This window comes from Lithobates pipiens, unplaced genomic scaffold, assembly GCF_037356315.1.
Source record: "Lithobates pipiens isolate NorthernLeopardFrog02 unplaced genomic scaffold, aLitPip1_a1.2 Scaffold_10, whole genome shotgun sequence".
Classification (NCBI taxonomy): domain Eukaryota; kingdom Metazoa; phylum Chordata; class Amphibia; order Anura; family Ranidae; genus Lithobates; species Lithobates pipiens.
In genome coordinates, this window is record NW_027507686.1 from 29,599,893 (window position 1) to 29,618,151 (window position 18,259).

Genomic DNA, 18,259 nt, shown 5'->3' on the forward strand with positions numbered 1-18,259 from the left:
ACCTCAAACACTAAAAAGATCATACAGCATGTATCCCACACCATGGGTCATCGACTTCCAAGCAATCCAGCATCGATATGGTGAAGTCACGCCACGGGGTATATGTGTAAACATAAAAAGAGATCTAGTGCTCTCTGTTTCCGTCGCAAAGGCATAACGTTTCAAACTGAAGAGATGGCCGCGGGTGACGTCATACCTGACCCCTCCCCCCCGTACATGTTACGTCCTGTGGGTGGGGTTTTGTCAGCAGTTTCCTGATTCCAGCGATGTCAGCAGAGAGTGGATTCAGCCCGCTCTCTGCTGAAAATGGATCACAGGAGTGTAAAACGAATTGCACTCCTGTGACCCATGGGAGAAGCGCAGCCAAACGAGCTCAGGCTGGACTTCTCCTTTAAAAAAAACCTCAACGTTTATCTAAAACCAAATATTTTTTAGTTCTGCATAGTAGGGAAGGTTTGGACTCTTTGTATTCCCCAGCTGGGAAGACCCATTGTTGGTCCTGGTGATCTTGTTTTGGGTCATTAGAGAAAAAATGTTTGAGTGCCATCAGAATAGGAATAGAAGGGAAGTTTACCAATGGGGACAGTTGTTACTGTAAGGCCCCTTTCACACTGGGGCGGTGTGGGCGTTGGCGGTAAAGCGCTACTATTTTTAGCAGCGCTTTACCGTAGTTTTAGCAGCGGTATTCGGCCGCTAGCAGGGCTGTTTTACCCCCCCCCCCCCCCGCTAGCGGCTGAAAAAGGGTTAAAACCGCTCCTTTGCTGGCGGTGTAGCCGCGCTGCCCCATTGATTTCAATGGGTAGGAGCGGTGAATACACCACTCCTTCACCGCTCCAAAGATGCGGCTAGCAGGACTTTTTTTTTACCGTCCTGCCAGCGCACCGCTCCAGTGTGAAAGCAGCCGCTTTTTTCAGGCGCTATTTTTAGCGCTGTAGCGCCTGAAAAATGCCTCAGTGTGAAAGGGGCCTAAGAACTCTGTAAGAGAGGATTTTACTTATTGTCACTTAGTGTTGTGTTGCTACCTCAGGAAGTGAAGTAAAATCTCTCCAATGGGGACACCAAACAAAACTTGACCAAGGGTGTTTGAATCATTCTCTACTCTATCCAAAACTGAAACTTTTTCTACTAGATATGCTTAAAATCTCTTGCATTAATAAATCCACGTGGTGATTTTTAGGAAGTACATAGCTGCATTTAGTGGCGTATTTTTACTGCCTGGAGTTCATCTTTACGTTTTTAGAATTTGGGACTTGCGCAGCATTTTATAGATGGCAAAAATGGTTTACTGGTGGTTTCTACACATTGCCAGAATTACTTTTTTTTATTATGTTACAGTTCACACTGCGGCTTCCACTCTCAATAATAAATATACACTTTATAACTCAACTTTTAAGTAAAATATACGATTTATAAAAATCCAATCACTGGTCGAATCTTAGTGTTTTATAGCAGTTTTTAATTCCTAAACATCTCGGTTTTCTGCACTGTTACTAGCAGAATTAGTTGTTTTTGACCGCAGGCCACACACACAGACACATTCCTGGGTATATAGAGTTTCTGCGCACTGTTGTGGTCGTTATGAGCTCCTTATAGATCGAACTCGCAGTTATCAGTCCAGGCGATGAAAGGATTGCAGCCTGGGAAAAGACTTGTTGTGTCCCAATATCACACAAGCCCCAATCCCGTCAGTCTTGTGCAGGAAACGGAAAACATTTTTCTAATATTTTATTGAAGCCTTAGTCGTAAATCCCTTTAAGTTTCTCTCTAGTAATTTCATACGTTTGGGACATAAATAATTGCTGACAAAGCAGCGGCTGCAGGAAACCTAAACGCCAGCCAATAAATCTTGACCTGTGCTGGAGTATTTCTGGCTGTTACCTATATTATATTCAGATTGGAAAACAAAAAAGCTTTCCATGCGGTATAAGTGATCTACACTTTTATTATTTATTACAAAGATTGTATTTTCTCAGCTTTGAATTATGGCCTACTGTGAGCTGACAGGGCAGGGGCTCCTTGGTTTAATTGCCACTGGAGCTCTTATGTATTTGTTTTCCTTGTGTTTACTTTAAGACCCCTTTCACACTGAGGAGCTTTTCTGGCGCTTTCATGCTAAAAGGCTCACAAAAACCTATTTCCATTAAAATAAATGAATGCTTTCACACTGGGGCAGTGCAGTGAAAAAAACGCCCCTCTCCTTTGAAATGAATGGAAAGCTCTGCAAAAGCGCCTGAATAGCTCTTCAAAAGCACTCAGTGTTTTACTGGCAGTTTAGAAGTGCCTCAGTCCACCCAAAACTGTTCTCTCACCGATTGATAAATTGGTGTAAGCTCATTCACCCAACCCTCCCCTCTCCTGTGGCATAGTTTTATTACTCTTGCTGCATAATCTGTAATGTTGGTTGACAGAATAATTTCATTTTGTATTGAGAGACAGTATCATAATGACCACAGTTGGTGGGCCGGGTCATAAACTAATTTCCCCGTTGAAGTTCTTTAGATGTGTAAAATGGCAACGTAAGGGTGTAGATGTGCAAATGCACAGTTCTTTCTGGTGCATTCGAGCTGCATTTTTTAGGCCCTTTGCATACAGAGGTGTCTAGCTGTAGTGTATGCATCACAGTGGTTTCCTGTGCCCGTGTAGGTACAGGGCAGCATCCAGTCCTGCTGCCTTCAGCCTTTCACACTATGCCAGGCTGTGACTGGGCAGGGCTGAATGCTGCACCAAGTGATGCCAATGTTTAGGGCCCTATGCTTTAGGGAGCTAATTCCCAGAATTTAGAAGGCCTTCATTCTGGATATTTGTCCCTGAATGCATAGGGCCATTAATGCCTGTACCACTCAGTAAAGCATTCAGCCCTGCCCATCCATAGCCTGCCGTAGACTTTGAAAGACTGCAGGCAATGGGGCTAGACACTGCACTTCCTGGGCTCACTAAAATGCCTGGAGTTCACAATTAGCAGCCAGACTCCTCCATGTGCAAGGTACCTATGAACTCAGACCTAAGACTTCTACAATCCTTCATAGGTGCTTGTGACCTGTTGTCAAAGTGGTTGTAAGGGCTGAAGGTTTTGCAGATTCATGTATACTATGCACGAGGGTAAGAAAAAACCTTCTGTGTGCTGCTACCCCCACAGCCCTGTCTAATACTCACCTGAGCCCCCTCTCGATCCAGTGATGTGCACAAGAGACTTTACTGCCCCGGCACTCTCCCTCCTCATTGGCTTGAGACAGTGGCTCCCACTGCTGTCAATCTCAGCCAGTGAGGAGAGAGGCTTTATGTGTCTTATGCAGGATGGATTTGATTTAAATCAAGTCACTTTAAATCACTAGTAAAAAGGCTTGATTAAATCCACTCCATTTAAATCATAATTTTTAAAGAGCAACTGTCATCTGTCATACAGTAAACAGACACCATTGGAAAGGTGATCTGTAAAGTGCTAACACATCCACACTGTAATATTACATGATTTTCTCTCCTCTGAAGTCTAGAACAAAGCTAAGGAGAAATTGATTCAACATTCTCAATCTAAACTCCAATTTTCTTTAGCCCATAGAGAAAAATAATCACAATAAGGCCCCTTTCACCCTGGGGCGGTGCGGGCGTCTGCGGTAAAGTGGCGCTATTTTTAGCACCGCTTTTATCTAATTTTAGCTAAAAGCGGTGGGCTTTCACACTGGAGCGGTGCACTAGCAGGATGGTTAAAAAAAAGTCCTGCTAGCAGCATCTTTGGAGTGGTGAGTGAGTCGTGTATTCAAATCAATGGGGCAGCGTGGCTATACCGCCGGCAAAGGGCCACTGCAGTGGCGCTTTGCAGGCAGTTAAAACGACGGTAAAGCGGTGCTAAAAATAGCTAAAAGCGGTGCTAAAAATAGCGCCACTTTACCGCAGATGCCCGCACCGCCCCAGGGTGAAAAGGGCCTTATTGTGATTATTTTTCTCTATGGGCTAAAGAAAATTGGAGTTTAGATTGAGAATGTTGAATCAATTTCTCCTTAGCTTTGTTCTAGACTTCAGAGGAGAGAAAATCATGTAATATTAGAGTGCGGCTGTGTTAGCACTTTACAGATCACCTTTCCAATGGTGTCTGTTTACTGTATTTCTGAGATTTTTATTGGATTTGGAGTTTTTGTTCCACAGATTCTTAGCTTTGACATAAACCAGCACTTCCTGGTGACCTGATCAACTTAAAATTAGATTTATTTGGGAAGATGCTTCCCTGTTTCTCCATACTATTGGAAGAATGAAAGGTATCACTGTACAGTGTGATGACTACATTGGGGACCCTGCTGGCTTTCTTTTACACGTTCCTCTGCTGTGCTTCTAATTTGAACAATGTCTTTCAAAAGCCAGAGAGAGCAATTAAAAAAGCAAACCAGAATTTGGGATCTAACAACGCATGAAAATAAGATTCTTGTACTTGGTATTGCCAGCAAATGTTTAAGAGCATTGATATCTTTTCATTTATCCTATCAGTCAGCTTGATTTAAAGCCTAACTTCACATTTATTGTCCTTTTAAATAGTTTGTTTGAGTTAAGCTGGCCTAAACAAACTATTTACTGCACTTACAGGTGCTTAACTGTATGTAGCGTCAGCTACACACAGTATACAGCGATGTGTTCTGGCAGTGGGACGCGACGCGAACAGAACAGGATGTTTCCATCCTACTATACGGACACAGAGCTGTATACTGTATGCAGTTGAGGCTACATACAATTAATATATTATTTTGGATTCATACTTACTTAGGTTAATGCAGCATCAATCCCCTGGTGCCTCTACACTGAGAACTGAGTGATCGAGCATTGCCAGTCACTTGGTTTTCACAGCTCCGTGAGCAGAGAGCTGCAGACTGTCAGTCACAGCTCTCTGTTGTGACCCCTCCTCGCTCACTGGATCTCTGAGCTGTGGATCAGTCTAGGCACCTGGCGGATTCATTTAGGATGACGTGGTGCCTGGACTGATTTCTGTGATGTCAGCAGAGAGCGGACTTCAGTCTGCTCTCTGCTGAAAACGGGTCACAGGAGTGCAAAACTAATTGCACTCCTGCGATGCATAGGAGAGATACAGCCAAACAAGGTTTGGCTGGACTTCTTCTTTAACTTAAGTTCTAATATAGTTTATAGCTGCCTCCTTCTGTATAAAGTGTTTGCCTACTCAGCTCAGAGTCAGCTTGGCATGTTAGTTTCAGTTCCAATGTTTTATATATTTCTTTTCTTTCAAATCTCATTGATCTCTTCCAGCAAAGTCACCTATTCCTTGCTCATGTCCATAGCGTTGCTTATCCTCTTCAATCTTCATCAGTTCAATTTTCCTGTATTTATTACCACTGATAGCAGCAGTTTTTGGCAAAAAAAATACTATTTTAAGATTGCATAACATTCATCGGGCTATGGATGACGGTTGCTAATTAGTGACAGATCATCCTTATTGTATTACCATCTTGTGGCAGGGCCTATTCACACAGTTGCATTGTGTTAGTGTGCACTCTTTCTTTTTCATACATCATGGGACACAGTCAGGCTAATATGCATTACCTGCTGAGTTATACTTCATCTCCAGGTGAATGGACACTGGTAGACCAAAAGTCTTTATACAGGAAGTGCATTGAACTTAGAGGTGCTGTACAGGTCCAAAGGAGTGGACCCTAAGCATGAAAAGGGTACCCAGTCCTTGAAGGTCCTCAAGTGACAGGATCCAGCCGTGATGGGTGAAATTTGGGCTCTTAGTTTCTAAGCTTCCCTGTGCCTGGACGGGTAAGTGAAACCCCTTTACTTCATATTGTGGGGTTACCCAGTGATTGTAACATTCAGTCAAGCTAGTGAGAGGCTGGACACTTGTGTGTGGTGTGGTGACCATACAGGGAGTTTTGGGATAGCTGTGGGTGTTTGCAAAGTGTACCTTTTTTGCTTGTGTCTGGCTGTTTTTTACCTATAAGATGGCGCATGACGGTGCGCCATTTCTCCTTGGTTCACCATGGCGCACGTGTGCTTTGTGTCTTTTTGTGTGTTAACATGCATTCCATTCACAACATTAATTTTGAATGGGCTAACAAAACTTATAATAACTCTCAGCTGGTTCACATCTGTGTACTTCCGTGTCCTAAATCACAATCGCATTGTACTTTGCTGGCTAGGTGCTTTTCAGGGCAATTCAATATGAATCATACCTCAGTGCACTGACCTGGGTTTTGTGCTGTTACTATTATGCAAGCAACACAATAGCCTGAATGTGCCCTCAATGTCATGAGTGTGACACCCTTAGACATTTCAATTATTCAAGGTGTACTTTAATCCAGGAAAACAGCACACTAGTTGCACCTTACTTTCTTTTTCGTACATCACGGGACACAGAGACACAGTATTTACTGATGGGTTATATAAGCACCACTAGGTTATGGACACTGGCACACCCTAGACAGGAAGTTTAGCCCCGTGTATAACCCCTCCCCTTACTGGGTGTACCCCTGTTGTTTCGCCAGTGTCTTAGGTGTTGGTCAAGAGTAAAGATGTGCTCTGCTGAGCTCCGCTGGAATATTCCTTACTAGGGCAAGCCATGGAACTGGATCCATTCACAGTGCCTTTTCCAGGCCGAATTGATTGGTACCCGGCCTCATGTCCGAAGAAACAAGGTTTTACCTGTAACACTTCTCTTTTTAGAGAGCTGGACCCCGGGATCCAGTATTTGTTTTTTTCAGCCATATTCCTGGCGGGGTGCTTTACAATTAATTTGTATATTTGTCAGCATTACAGAAACAGCCTTTTGGGCCGAGATGACATATTTCCTTGGTCCTTTTGAAAAGTAAGCAAATTTTTCTGGTAGCCATTTCTTCTACAAGAAGAGTATCAGAATTGGCGGCTCTTTCTTGTAAAGAGCCATGTTTAATTATTCATAGGGATAGATATTATTGCGTCCTCATCCTAGCTTTCTACTGAAGGTGGTTTCAGGTTTTCATCTAAACCAGGATATTGTTCTGCCTTAATTTTTTTCAGATCCCTGTTCTATGGAAGAAAAGTCACTACATTCTCTGGATGTAGTGAGAGTGGTCAAAACCTATTTGGAAGCGACTGCTCAGATTTGCAAAACTGATGTTTTGTTTGTGTTGCCTGAAGGTCCTAAAAAGGACAGGCAGCGTCGAAATCTACCATAGCTAAGTGTATTCGACAGGTAATTGTTCAAGCTTATGGCTTGAAGAGGAAAGTTCCACTTTTTCAAATCAAAGCGCACTCCACCAGGGCTGTTAGTGCTTCATGGGCAGTGCATCACCAGGCCTCCATGGCTCAAATCTGCAAGGCTACAACTTGGTCTTTAGTCCATACATTCACCAGATTCTGTCAGGTGGATGTGAGAAGACATGAGGATATTGCCTTTGGGTGCAGTGTGCGGCAGGCAGCAGTACAAGATCCTCAGGTCTGATTGCACCCTACTTTTGTTGTGTCTCCCTCCCCTCAGATAGCATTGCTCTGGGACATCCCATCAGTAAATACTGTGGCTCTGTGTCCCGTGATGTACGAAAAAGACAATAGGATTTTTATAACAGCTTACCTGTAAATCCTTTTCTTTGAATACATCACGGGACACAGAGGTCCCTATATATATACACATATATTGCTTTGCTACAAAAACTGAGCTACTTCCAGTAAGGGGAGGTGTTATATAGGGGGCTAAACTTCCTGTCTAGGGTGTGCCAGTGTCCATCACCTAGTGGTGCCTATATAAGCCATTAGTAAATACTGTGGCTCTGTGTCCCCTAATATACTCGAAGGAAAGGATTTTACAGGTAAGCCGTTATACAAAATCCTATTTTTTTGGCCTTGTTTAGACTTGTGGTTGGAGGGTGGCAATTTCACCTCGTTTATTCTGCCTGCCAACAACCCCTATTAAGTTGCAACAGGCAGCAGATGGGGATGCTTTCATGCTGCTACAGTAATGCTTCTCTTTATGTCCACATCAAAGTTGACCCAACTTGTAGCGATTGACGGGCAGCAAGCCCACCAAGCGCTACACACTCAAATCAATGGGGAAGCGCCTCAATTGCCCCACTACTGTGTGCAGTGCATGCAGTTGCGGCACATTTGTCTGCAAAAATCGGGTTAAAACAGGCGATGAAGATGCGTCACATCACTTCCTCACCGTCTGTCAGTAGCCTTTGGAGCGCAATCTGAGCACTTTATCGAGCTTCAGAGGCAAGGGAGATTTAGACGCACGTCTAAATCTACCTTTACTATGTCGTTGAAGCACACTCCTTATAAATTTATTGAAAGCTATGAGAGTGACCCTGATTGCGCATTTGTATAGTGAGTAAAAAGGTTGTATGGTCATTTTTTTAAGAATGGGAATATCATTTTAAAATAATTTTTTAGTTTAATGCTACGAAAAGATGAGTTACTAGTTTCCTAAACCATTAATCCTACATGCCATTCCCTTGTATCAAGGGATTTCCAATGTTTTCTGTTTTTTTTTAAGTTTCTTTATTATCATGTATATTCAGTGTGCATGTGTTACTAGAGCAAGAAGACCACGCTTATCTCTTTTTGACAGCTTTCCCTTTTGCTATAGCGTGATTTCCTGTGAAAGCACCATTTGCATGAAAGATGTTCAGTGAAAAGGGGGATTTAAAGATTACGGAGGAAACGGTCGCTTCGATTTCTTTAGTTAATTACTCCAGTGTAATGCCAAAAGGAGCAGACAGTGGATTATTGCAGTGCAGCTACAAGTTCTTTGTATGGGAAGATAGTTCCTGGAAGTACGTGGATACTGGGATTAGGCAGCATTGGATGTGAACGTAGCCATGAATAAGTGCACATTTTGGTTGAGACTGTAAGATAAGATAGCAGACTTTTTATTCTTTTTGGATAAATGTTTGTATTCACTATTAAGAAAAGAGCAGGTTTACAAGACCTTTTCACCTTATTGCAGGAATTTATCATATCTCCGCTCATTTAGTATACAGCATGAATTTGTTGGAATATTTGAGAAGGGGAACTAAAACAATATAAATAGAAAAATGTAAAAAGATAGCAAAAGACAAATTGGAATATAGAGGTAATCATTAAAGTAGAACTAAAGTTTTTGACTTAAATGTTTTCCAAAACCATTACAGTGGTTTGAGAAAGTATTCATACAACTTTCAATTTTCCACATTTTGTCATGTTACAACCAAAAACGTAAATGTATTTTATTGGGATTCTATGTAATAGATCAACACAAAGTGGCACATAATTGTGAAGTGGAATGAAAATGATAAATGGTTTTCATTTCAACATTTTTTACAAATCTGTGAAAAGTGTGGGGAGCATTTGTATTCAGCCCCCTTTACTCTGATACCTCTAACTAAAATCTAGTGGAAGCAATTGCCTTCAGAAGTCACCCAATTATTAAATAGTCTAAATATAAGATAAATGCTAACAATTCAGTGAACTGTAACGCAATTCAAAATGAAAAAACAATTCAAGAATATTGCATTAAATGAAAGTCCATTGTGACCTTTCCCAACACCAAAATAAAGTGCTTCTAAATAGTTATGTTTTCTGTTTCCTTCGCCGCAAGTGTTCCAAAGATAGATGGCACCAGAGGTGTTTGACCCCTTGTTACAGGAAGTCAAAAAGCGCTATTGGAAAACCAAATAGTTCTTCAGATAACACCTTTCCACTCCAGAAATCCCTCAGGACCAAGCTAGGATGTAGGACTATACCCCACAGGAGACATACAGAAGTCTTTCATAGTGTAGTAGGTTTAATAAATGATTAAAAGCATATACATGGTACAAAGTTATGATTAGTGGTTGTCAACCTGGGGGTCGAATAACGATTTGCCAGGGGTCACCGAATCCTGGGATCGCGGCTGCCCAGCAGGGCTGTCCCTGGAGCCTGTGGCTGCCCAGCTGGGCTGTTTTTGAAGCCCACGGCCGCCCACTCAGCCTCCTCACAGCATTCAATTCAAGGCACGGGTGGGAGGTAGAGACTGGAGGTCAGCTGACTGGAGAGGAATTTGAAGTGGGTGGGGTTGGAGGAGACCTTATTACCTATTTTTTGGCATAGGTGTCACTGCTGCAAAACCCCACAGAACTGGAGACACAGTGAAGCAGAGACACAGTGAGTAACACTACCTGTGATTAGAGTTGCAATTAAAAGTCCCCACTACAGTTCTCAGATCAGCAGATGACCTTGATCAAGAGCACCTAAGTTGGCTGATCAGAACTCCCCCCAGCACTGCCACTGATCCCACCCCCCCACCAGCACTGCCACGCCTATTTGCATCTTAATGCAGGCCTAGGCTCAAGCATTTAAACAGAACAAGATGAGTGGGTTTCCGTAGACATTCTACAGCTGTTTTTGCCTAGGCTCACTCTGTCGTTAATTCTGTCATACTGTGAGGCAGCAAACTGTTTAAACATCTGTAAATTTGGCCATACAGGGAGTAAATTTCGGCCATTTCCACATGAACCAGCTGAAACTCAAGCCATGGGTAGCCCTATTGACATTCTCATGCCCAGCATGCTTCAGTTTTGAAAATTGAAGGAGTCAGATAGAATTTTTTTTGCCAAACAGAGACTGCATCCAATCAGGTGCATCCACTGCTCGGGTATTTTGACAGCCGCGGATGCCAGCTGTCAGAATACAAAAGCCGTCAGGAAAGATTTGCTTATCTACGCTGTTTGGTGTAGCTGGGGCAAATCAAGTGATTTCTCTCATTCAGCCCACTGCATGAACAATGGAAATCCTACAGTATATGGCCAGTTATTGCTGTGTCCCTCTTTGGGGATTCACCTTCCTTTCTGTCCTGGTAAGCATAGAGAGTACAGGCCTTGGGAAGTATGCTACTGTTGTCCCTGTATAAAGTAGTAGAGGGGATTATAAAATTGAGTGAGGTTCCTGTTTCTGGCACAGCTGCATTGTTTCCTTGTTACAGGTGTGCTTTGGTTTCACATGTTTCCTGGAATTGCTTTTTAAAGTCTAACTCAAGAGTGAAGTCTGGCAAAACTTGATGCCCATTTGGTCCCGGTGTCCACCTCACTCATTTCAGTGTGCCGGAAAGTAGAGTACCTGGTGTTCTAAGGAGCATCCACTACAGAGTGTAGGTCATATAATACTGAATGGGGAACACTCCAGTAGAAAATTTATAGGAATATTTGAAGAACTTGTGAAGTAGCTTGGCTTCTCAACAGGCTTAGTTGTGGCTGATATAAGTGGGGGTCTCCTTGTTGGGCTGACAGAAAGCAGTCTACACATGGAAGAAGGTGTGACCCAATCTTATTCCACACAAATAGGAAATTCATTTTTGATTAAAGCAGCACATGATTTCAGGAGTTAAACACCTCATATGATGTAAAGTTCTTGACTGGTAGAAAAAATAAGCAGAAAACCATTGATTATAAAGGCATTGTTTTGTTTGACTTTTGTATATATGAACCATTGTGCCTTTACTGTCATTTTAGGTAATCTTTATCAATGCATATACTGGTATTGTTCTCTTTTCTGTCTGGCTCTTCTGATGTCTTCACATCTTCTAGATATTCTACATTGGGGCAAAGAAAATAAAGATCATAAAGTTGTCAAATGAGCAAAGAATCTGCTGTCGATAAAACAGATCTTCAGCTTACCTCTATGGCTTGCCCTAGTGCTTTTTCCACCTTGTATGCCAGAGTTTTTATGTGGAACAGAATACACCATAATACTCTGTGGTGAGGCCTCGGAAACACAAGCCCAACCAGTTTCCCTGTTAAGATGTTTGTTTTGGGGAGGCCTTCGGAGCTTTGGAATATTGGGACTTACGCTAAACTCTCTGCGAAGTGATAAGACAGAGTGTAAAATTCTGGGACTTGACACAACTTGGCTTGAGGCTGACTTGTTGAGATTTTAGGTCATTTATTGCAGAATTGTAAAATTCCATTCAAATGCAGTTAACACAGTGTCGAAGTTGTATCAAGGGTATCCAAGCTGAGCATTCCATAAACCTGTTTTCTTTGGCAGAAGTGGCATGTGACTGGTCTCTTTGGCTTTGATGGAAGGGTTGACTAACATTTACCTGAACAAAAAGAAAGAAAAGAATATTATGATTGTACGCTTGCATTTATATGTCCCTTAGGCCACTTATGAGTCACAATAGTATACTAAGAACTATATTGACAATACACAGAGCCTCCATCAATCTAACAGCTTGGGCAGGGGATGGAATGTTCATGGGCACATTAAAAAAATTAAAACAACGATGTTATTGGTCGTCTTTTTTATCGCTTATATATATATATGTTTCCACCTCCATAAAAATCTAAATTTGTCAGAAACATCTTTCTTTCTTCTCATTGACAAGGAAGGGAAATGTAAAAACATGTCTATGTTGCTTCAGTACATCAGGCAAGTCACATGAGACACAGCAATGGTTCAAAGCAGTAGACTTTCAATTCTTTGCTGAGATGGAAAAAGTAGAGTCCCCCTGTAGCATACAGTATTTCAGGAGAGGATAGGTATGGAATGGAGCAGAGTCCTTCTGCAGGGCAGTGTATTTAAGGAGAAGAGGATTAGAGGAAGGAGCAGAGTCCTTCAGTAGAGCAGAGTATTTCAAGTGAAGAGGGTTAGATAGAGGAAGAAGCAGAGTCCTCTAGTAGCACAGAGTATATATGGAGAGGAGCGTTAGACAGAGGAAAGAGCAGAGTTCCCCAGTGGTGCAGAACATTTCAGGTGAGGAGGGTTAGGTAGAAGAAGAAGCAGAGTCCTCCATCAGGTTAGAGTATTTCAGAAGAATAGGATTAGATAGAGGAAGGAGCAGACTTCCCCAGTGGTGCAGAGTTTTTTAGGAGAAGGGGGGTTAGGTAGAGGAAGGTGCAGAGTCCTCCAGCAGTGTACAGTATTTCAGAAGAGGAGAGTCAAATTGAGGGAGGAGCAGAGTCCCCTAGTGGCACAGAGTATAGAGTTGAGTCCTCCAGCAGTGCAGAGTATTTCAAGAAAGATAGAGGAGTGAGCAGAGTCCCCCTGCAGATTATTTCAGGAGAGGATAGTTAACTAGAGGAAGGACCAGAGTGCTCCAGCAGCACATAATATTTTAGGAGAGGAGAGATTGAGGAAGGAGCAGAATCCTCTAGTAGTGAAGTCAATTGCAGCAGAGAAGATTTTGATAAGAGGAAAGAAGTGTCCTCCAGTAACACAGCAGTAGGTATATAATAGAATATTAAACTACAACAAACTGAATAAAATATTGTTTCCCTGAAGACATCATACCAATGAAACAAACGTGTTGGACAGAGCCACGCTTGCCATGTCACTTCAAGTGCAGTGGAATGCACGGCCATGTTTGAACAGGAAGTGAAAGAGCCTATAGATCAGCGATGGCAAACCTTGGCACTCCAGATGTTTTGGAACTACATTTCCCATGATGCTCATGCACTCTGCAGTGTAGTTGAGCATCATGGGAAATGTAGTTCCAAAACATCTGGGGTGCCAAGGTTCGCCATCACTGTTATAGATAAAGCATGACCTCCATTGTTTTTAATGTGTATTTTCTGAATTTTTTTAACCACTTCCCACCTTCCGTCCGTCATATGACATCCATGCACTTTGAGCTGGGATATTCAGATGTCGTATTTTTCAGCCAGCGATTCCCTACACCACTGATGGCGAACCTTGGCACTCCAGATGTTTTGAAACTACATTTCCCATCACTGTCCAATGCCATAAGAACGATCATATCGGCTGTTCAGCCGCTTGATCATTTTTACGGGCGGTGAGAGGGGATTTCGCCCCCCCCCTCCCACCACCCTCCGGTGCTTCTACTGACTCACTGCTGCCATTGGTGAGTCAGAGACCGGATCCGCCAGATAGTCGCCGGAGTCTCTATGATCGTTCAGAGGCTGGGCGCAATGTTATAACATCACACCCAGCCTCTGCATTCAAACAGATGTCACCGCCTTGGCTGGGAAGCCGAGATTTTTTTTTTTCAGGCTTCCCAGCCTAGAGGTAGGTTGTGGGGTTTTATTGACCCCACATCTCACTGTAAAGAGGACCTGTCATGCCATATTCCTATTACAAGGAATGTTTACATTCCTTGTAATAGTAATAAAAGTGATCATAAAAAAAATAATTAAAAAGTGTAAAAAAAAAAAAAAAGTCAAATTAACAATAAAAAAATTAAATAATTTAAAGCGCCCCTGTCCCCGTGTGCTCGCACGTAGAAGCGCATGCATATGTAAGTCCCTGCCCACATATGAAAACGGTGTTCAAACCACACATGTGAGGTATTGCGGCGAGAGCAATAATTCTAGCCCTAGACCTCCTCTGTGACTCAAAACATGTAACCAGTAAAAAAAATTTAACTAAGTTTGGCACCATTTTGTAGTGTGACATGTTAGGCATCTATTTCCTTGGTATAACTTCATCGTTCACTTAATGCAAAAAAATTGGGCTAACTTTACTGTTTTTTTTTTTTAAAAGCATATAACCGCCCCCCCCCCCCCCCCCCAAAATAAAAACACGTTAGCAAAATTGCTGCGCAAATACCGTGTGAGTTAAAAAAGTTGCAACAACCGCCATTGTATTCTCTAGGGTCTCTGCTAAAACAACATATAATGTTTGGGGGTTCTATGTAATTTTCGAACAAAAAAAATTATGATTTTTACATGTAGGAGAGAAATTTCAGAATTGGCCTGGGTAGCAAGTGGTTAAAGTGATGCTAAATGATTAATTTTGGTATTAATTTATATATTTTTAAAAAAATCAGAAATGTTATACTTATCTGCTCTGGGCAATGATTTTGCACAGACCAGCCCTGATCCTCCTCTTTTGGGTCCCCTGCAGAGTGCCCCGAATAGCAAGCTGCTTGCTATAGGGAAACTCGCGTGTGCTTGCTCCCTAGTCCCGATCTGTGTAAGACGCACACAATTGGGCTTGACCCTTCTCTCTCCTCATTGGCTGTGTGATCGACAGCAGCGGGAGCCAATGGCTGCTGTTTTTGAGCCAATGAGGAGGCAAAGAGCCAGGGCAGCAGCTGCTCTCACGCACACCGCTGGATCAAGATCAGGGTAAGTATTAGGGGAGTCTGCGGGGAGAGCTGCATACTGAAGGTTTTTTACCTTCATGCATAGAATGTGTGATGGTAAGAAACCTTCAGTCTTTACAACTACTTTAACTGCATTACTCTTACTTTTTATTGGAATTAAAGTGGTATTTCACTATTAGAGGTTCTCTTTTTATGGTGCATTGCTGAGAGGTGGTGGACTGGAAGAGTGACATTTCAATGTGTTTTTCGGAGAGCACAGCACAGAGGAACCCTTGGATTCAGTTTATAAGCATCTGAGACCTTCTTATTATATAAAGGGTCGCGCAGAATCTGGCGAGTGGTGCTTGCAAAGGGGTGTGGTGAATGGATTTTTACGCACAAATTTATTTATGAATTGAAGTGACTCACAGATATGAAGGAGCACTTTATTGGGAAGCTTACTTGGAAGCATTTTATGAAAATGAGACACTTTTAATTAATATTCTTCTTTTTATTGGCATAAGAATGTGAAGAAGTGGACTAAAGTTTATGGACACTTTATTGTTGCACTTTCTAATATCACATGATTGATTAGTATTTTACATTTGGTTTTAAGTGTAAGATGGTTTGTAATATTTTATTAAGTTTGTCATATTTCATTTAGTTTATTATTCTATGTATTTACTTAGAGCGCTTCACCGGTAAATATATTTTTTATGTTCACACTATTATCCCCCTAGGGCAGTGATGGCGAACCTTGGCACCCCAGATGTTTTGGAACTACATTTCCCATGATGCTCATGCACTCTGCAGTGTAGTGGATCATCATGGGAAATGTAGTTCCAAAACATCTGGGGTGCCAAGGTTCGCCATCACTGCCCTAGGGTATATAGGAGGGTACCTAGCAGCTTGTTTAAAATCCAGAGGAGTGGCCATAAGCGCAGAGTGTGGTACCATTTCAACACAATAGTAAGGTTAAGTTACTGTTATGCATCTGTATTGAACAATTTAGGTGTTTTGCCAAATGATTACAAAAGAATGGCACAAGTTTATTTTGCACAACTAGTTGTTTCATACAATTTTTCATGGTTTTGCTCTCATGAAGATGCATTGGATATTAAGAGAGCAATGAACCTATAAAATCTTTATGTCATTTCTCTTTCTCATAGCGTTGTTCCTCAGACAACCGTTATCCTGAATAATGAAAGACAGAACTCTGTAGTGGCCAAACTGCAGAGTCAGGAGGATTCAGTGAACAAGACGACAGAAAGTCTGGAAAATATACTTAATAGGTAATGTCTTTGTGTACATTTCAATCGCATGATAAAATGGAGATTTAAGCTGGCCATAGATGGATCAAAATTTGGCTGGGACAGCAGGGACTGGCTGAATTTTCGATCCATCTGTGGCCATTTCTGTTCGAGAGCAGTCAATCTAAGGACCATTTGCTCTTGAAAATTCTGCTTTGATTAGTGCCACAGCCAATCATCTGCAGCCACAGCTCAGCTTATTTTGACAGCAGGGGAGTCCCCACCATCAGCATACAACAGCACAATGGGGAGGATTCCCTCATCCACCTCGAATGTGTGGATGGGGGAATAAGGTTGGTCTTTTTTTGATCAGCTGGCTGGCTAACCAACAAAAAACAATACATTTATTTATATTTACATTTATTTATATACAGTTTATTTTTTATTTTTGTAGCTGACGACTAGGAGCATTCAGCCTATATCTCAATTTGTTATTTTAGTTCGTATTAGTACACCTGCAGCCAACTGTAGTGTGTTGAGAGCCTGCATGGAGACTGTCAGCTGATGTTCGTTGTATGGTGCAGAGGCATGTATAGATCCCATTAGCATACTTACTGTAAACCCTGTTTCCCTTAATCTAGAAAAAAAGACAACATAAATGGGGTTATTTACGAAAGGCAAATCCACTTTGCAGTGAAAGTGCACCTGGAAGTAAAGTCGCTGTAGATCCGAGGGGGACAAGCAAGGAAAATAAAAAAACAGCATTTTAGCTTGCACTTGATTGGATGATAAAATCAGCGGAGCTTCCACTCATTTCATATCTACCCCTTATGCCGTGTACACACGACCAGACTTTTCGACAGCAAAGGTCCGACGGAACAAATCCATTGGACAATTCGACCTTGCGTGGGCTTCATCGGACCTTTGCTGTCAAAAAATCAGACGGGCTTTAGATTTAGAACATGTTTCAAATCTTTCCGACGGACTCGAGTCCGGTCAAAAAATCAGTTCGTCTGTATGCTAGTGCGACGGATGAAAACTAACGCTAGGGCAGCTATTGGCTACTGGCTATGAACTTCCTTATTCTAGTCCGGTTGTACGTCATCGCGGTCGAATCCGTCGGACTTTGGTGTGATTGTGTGTGGCCAAGTCCGTTACTTCGGAAAGTCAGTCGGAAGTCTGCCGAAAGTCCATCGGGAAGAACGTCGGACCTAGTCTGCCGGAAAGTCTGGTCGTGTGTACACGGCATTAGATTTAGAGCGACTTCCAAGTGCACTTGCAGTGCAAAGTGGATTTGCCTTTCGTAAATAACCCCCAAAGACTCTGCATGGTCAGGCCTAAGTCCAGTATATATTGGCTGGTGATCATATAACTATCCAGTGACCAAAGAACGCTGGTAAAGGCCAGCTTGCGAAAATGAAAATGTTCTAACTTTCATTTTATTGAAATCTATACATGATATGGCAGTTTTCTACAGCATTACAAAATGTGCTGGCGCTATTTGTTCAAGCGGTGCATATAATTCGAAATTGAAGATCTTACAGATAGATTACACATTGTCTCTAATAAATAAAACACTGTAATTAAATGTTTGGTTTTAATTACAGTGCGGTCCCTGGAAGAAGACATAACACAATCGTGGTAAAGGTACCAGGCCCAGATGAAAGCCACAGCCATGATGAAAATGACAGCGGGTCAGAAGCCAGTGATACACTGTCAAACTCTGGACACTCTGGAAACTCCAACATGGGGAACAACGTTACCTTGATCACTCTGAACTCTGAAGGTATGTCCAGCATCGCATGTCCTGTTTCACCTGAGGAATGAAAATTGTTCTGCCCCAGCCTGTTTCTCAGGCAACCAAAAGTTGACCAAATTTTCCTTACCAGCAGTTCTGGTACAAGGCCATCCGCTGCCCAGGGCAAAAGTGCCAAACTGCGCCCCCCACTGTGTAAAGTATAGGTCGGAGTTAACAGCGGTGTGCTCAGTGCCGGGTCAGAATATACTGTATGTAATGGTTTTGACGTGCTTAAATAGT

At 42.3% G+C, this 18,259-nt stretch overlaps 1 protein-coding gene across 5 annotated transcripts in view; it reads left to right on the forward strand.

The window, feature by feature from the left end:
- The window catches only part of BANP (BTG3 associated nuclear protein), a 587,215-nt gene that overhangs the window by 142,473 nt on the left and 426,483 nt on the right, over positions 1–18,259 (forward strand). For all 5 annotated transcript variants that reach the window (XM_077453360.1, XM_077453364.1, XM_077453362.1 and 2 more), the window contains 2 exons: positions 16,141–16,263; positions 17,829–18,007. In XM_077453360.1, the coding sequence (XP_077309486.1) occupies positions 16,141–16,263; positions 17,829–18,007 (302 nt within the window). The remainder of the gene's footprint in view (positions 1–16,140; positions 16,264–17,828; positions 18,008–18,259) is intronic.